General features: G+C 37.2%; 1 protein-coding gene across 1 annotated transcript in view; it reads left to right on the plus strand.

Moving 5' to 3' along the window:
• LOC137656280 (zinc finger BED domain-containing protein 5-like) overlaps positions 1–2,077 on the plus strand; it is a 2,757-nt gene extending 680 nt beyond the window's left edge. The window contains exon 2 of the mRNA XM_068390451.1: positions 1,294–2,077. Within this exon, the coding sequence (XP_068246552.1) occupies positions 1,294–2,077 (784 nt within the window). The remainder of the gene's footprint in view (positions 1–1,293) is intronic.
• Positions 2,078–2,407: the final 330 nt, after the last annotated feature.

Consider the following 2,407-nt stretch of genomic DNA (forward strand, 5'->3'; position numbering starts at 1 on the left):
AGCAAAACGTGTGCTACGTGTGATATCTTGCTGCATTCTCATATGTATATTTTTGTGTGGGTATTATATTTTAGGGTAAGTTATTATCAAGTGATGATTATTATTCTCTTGTTTATCATGTTTAAAAATTTCTTTTTTTTTCTTATGTTTGTGTATTTTGTTTGACGTTTATATGTTGTTTCTTAAACGATGGATAAGATTTTTCCCGTCATTTACGGAGTGGATTATTTCACTTTTCCACTTGTGACTTGAATATTGAAGACAAACTTGATTATTCTGACAGTTTTAGTTTTCTCTTTGATTTATAAGTGGCTACGATTTACTATAAATTTGATGCCTATCTTTATGTGAGTTATTGTTATTTTAGTTCTTGTATGATTTTCTGTATTTTTGTTAGACAAAATTCATAAAAAGAAGTTATTCCTGCAAAACCTTCGAATAAGAATCTTTTAATGTAGAGCTGTTAGCAAAAGTAAGAGCAAAGTTATCAAGAGATAGATGAAAAAGCTGTCTGAATTTTTTATATTTTTTGGTGGACAAAACTACTGAAATTTATAGAAAAGAACTTATTTCTGCAAAACCCTCGAGTAACAACATTTTGCTAATTACACTTCTTTTTCGCTCTTCTAGCAATATGTTTCACGTGTATCTATTTGTTCTTAGTCATGCATTTTTTTGTTATTATTTACGCGTCTATCGTATGCATTAAGAAATTTATACCCGGCTCGTAAATTACTCACCACTAGTCAGTGTTCCAAAGCGTGCATTATTCAACATTTTTACTTTATTTTAACAAGGAGATAAGTAAGCAGTAGAGGTGAGTTGTGTCTGGCAAGCATGCTGTTGTGATATGACAGGATTTGAATTTCTTCAAATGGCATGAACGGTGTCTTAAAAGCCAAAGATTCGATAGAAGTGGGTCGTTTCAGCAGCAGAGTGCAACCGTATTGGAAGCCTCATATGAGATTGCATTCGAAATTGCTAAACAAAAAAGCCTCACACGATTGGAGAAACACTTATTAAACCCTGCATGATGAAAGCAGTAAATCTTATTCTTTGAGAAGCCAGTGCAAAAAAGATGCAGCAAGTATCCCTGTCAAATAATACTATACAGAGGCGCATTTCTAAAATGCCTATGGATGTGAAGGAACAGGTTTTGACTGAAATTAAGGGTTCCCCTTTGTTTTCCTTTCAGCTCGATGAGTCAACAGATGTAAGTTCATGATCTCAGTTGCTTGTCTTCGTGAGATACATTAATTCAGGTGACATTAAAGACGAATTCTTATTCTGCAGTGCACTTGAAACCACAACAAAAGCTGATGATGTCATGGAAAAAGTTTCAACTTTTTTCCAAGAGGAAGATCTTCAATGGGAAAACATGTGTGGGGTTTATACGGATGGGGCACCAGCTATGCTGGGATCGAAATCAGGATTCCAATCGAGAGTGAAGAAGCTAGCACCTCAAGCAAAGGGCATCCACTGCATGATTCACCGATATGCTCTCGCCAGTAAGACTCTCCCTGCTTCTCTGCAGGAAGTGCTTGAATCTGTAATCAAAATTGTAAATTATATCAAGACTAAAGCACTCAACACTCGCCTATTCAAAGAACTATGTAAAGACATGAATGCTGACCACGAAGTCCTTCTCTTCTACACAGCAGTACGTTGGTTGTCGAAAGGAAACGTTATCAATCGTGTCTTAGAAATGAAAGATGAAATAAAGCTATTCCTGGAGACTCAAGAAAGGAAAGATCTTGTTGTCCACTTCGAAGATGAAGCATGGAATAAAAGGGTTGCATACCTAGCCGACATTTTTGACCAGCTGAACAAGCTCAATTTGAAGCTTCAAGGAAGGGAAACACATGTTCTTTTTCAAGATAGTCTTCGGGCCTTTGTTTCCAAACTGCAAAACTTGCATCGGAAAACCAATCTTGGAAACATCGCTATGTTTGAAAAACTTTGTGGAGTGATGGATGGGTCTCACATCCAACTGGATCAGTTCCTCAAGGATGAGATTACCGAACATCTTCAGTCTCTAGAAAAGGAAGTTAAGCGTTACTTCCCTGAGCTTTCATAGGAACAGGAGGCCCTGGTAAGGAACCCATTTTGTACTGAAGTTGATGTATCCAGCATCCCAGATGAAATCCAAGATGAATATCTGGATCTAAGGAACGACTCTTCAGCTTGTGATCTCTTCAAGGTGAAATCCGTGACTCAGTTCTGGTGCGGTATGTATCAGTCATACTCCAAAATCAGCATGATAGCTTTACGTGTCCTTGTTCCATTTGCTTCTACCTACTTGTGTGAAGCAGGATTTTCCAATCTTGTCAATATGAAAACAATGAATAGGAACAGATTGGATGTTGGAGATGACATGAGACTGGCTCTAACAAACGTTCGGCCACGA

This window comes from Palaemon carinicauda, chromosome 17 (genome assembly GCF_036898095.1).
Source record: "Palaemon carinicauda isolate YSFRI2023 chromosome 17, ASM3689809v2, whole genome shotgun sequence".
NCBI lineage: Eukaryota > Metazoa > Arthropoda > Malacostraca > Decapoda > Palaemonidae > Palaemon > Palaemon carinicauda.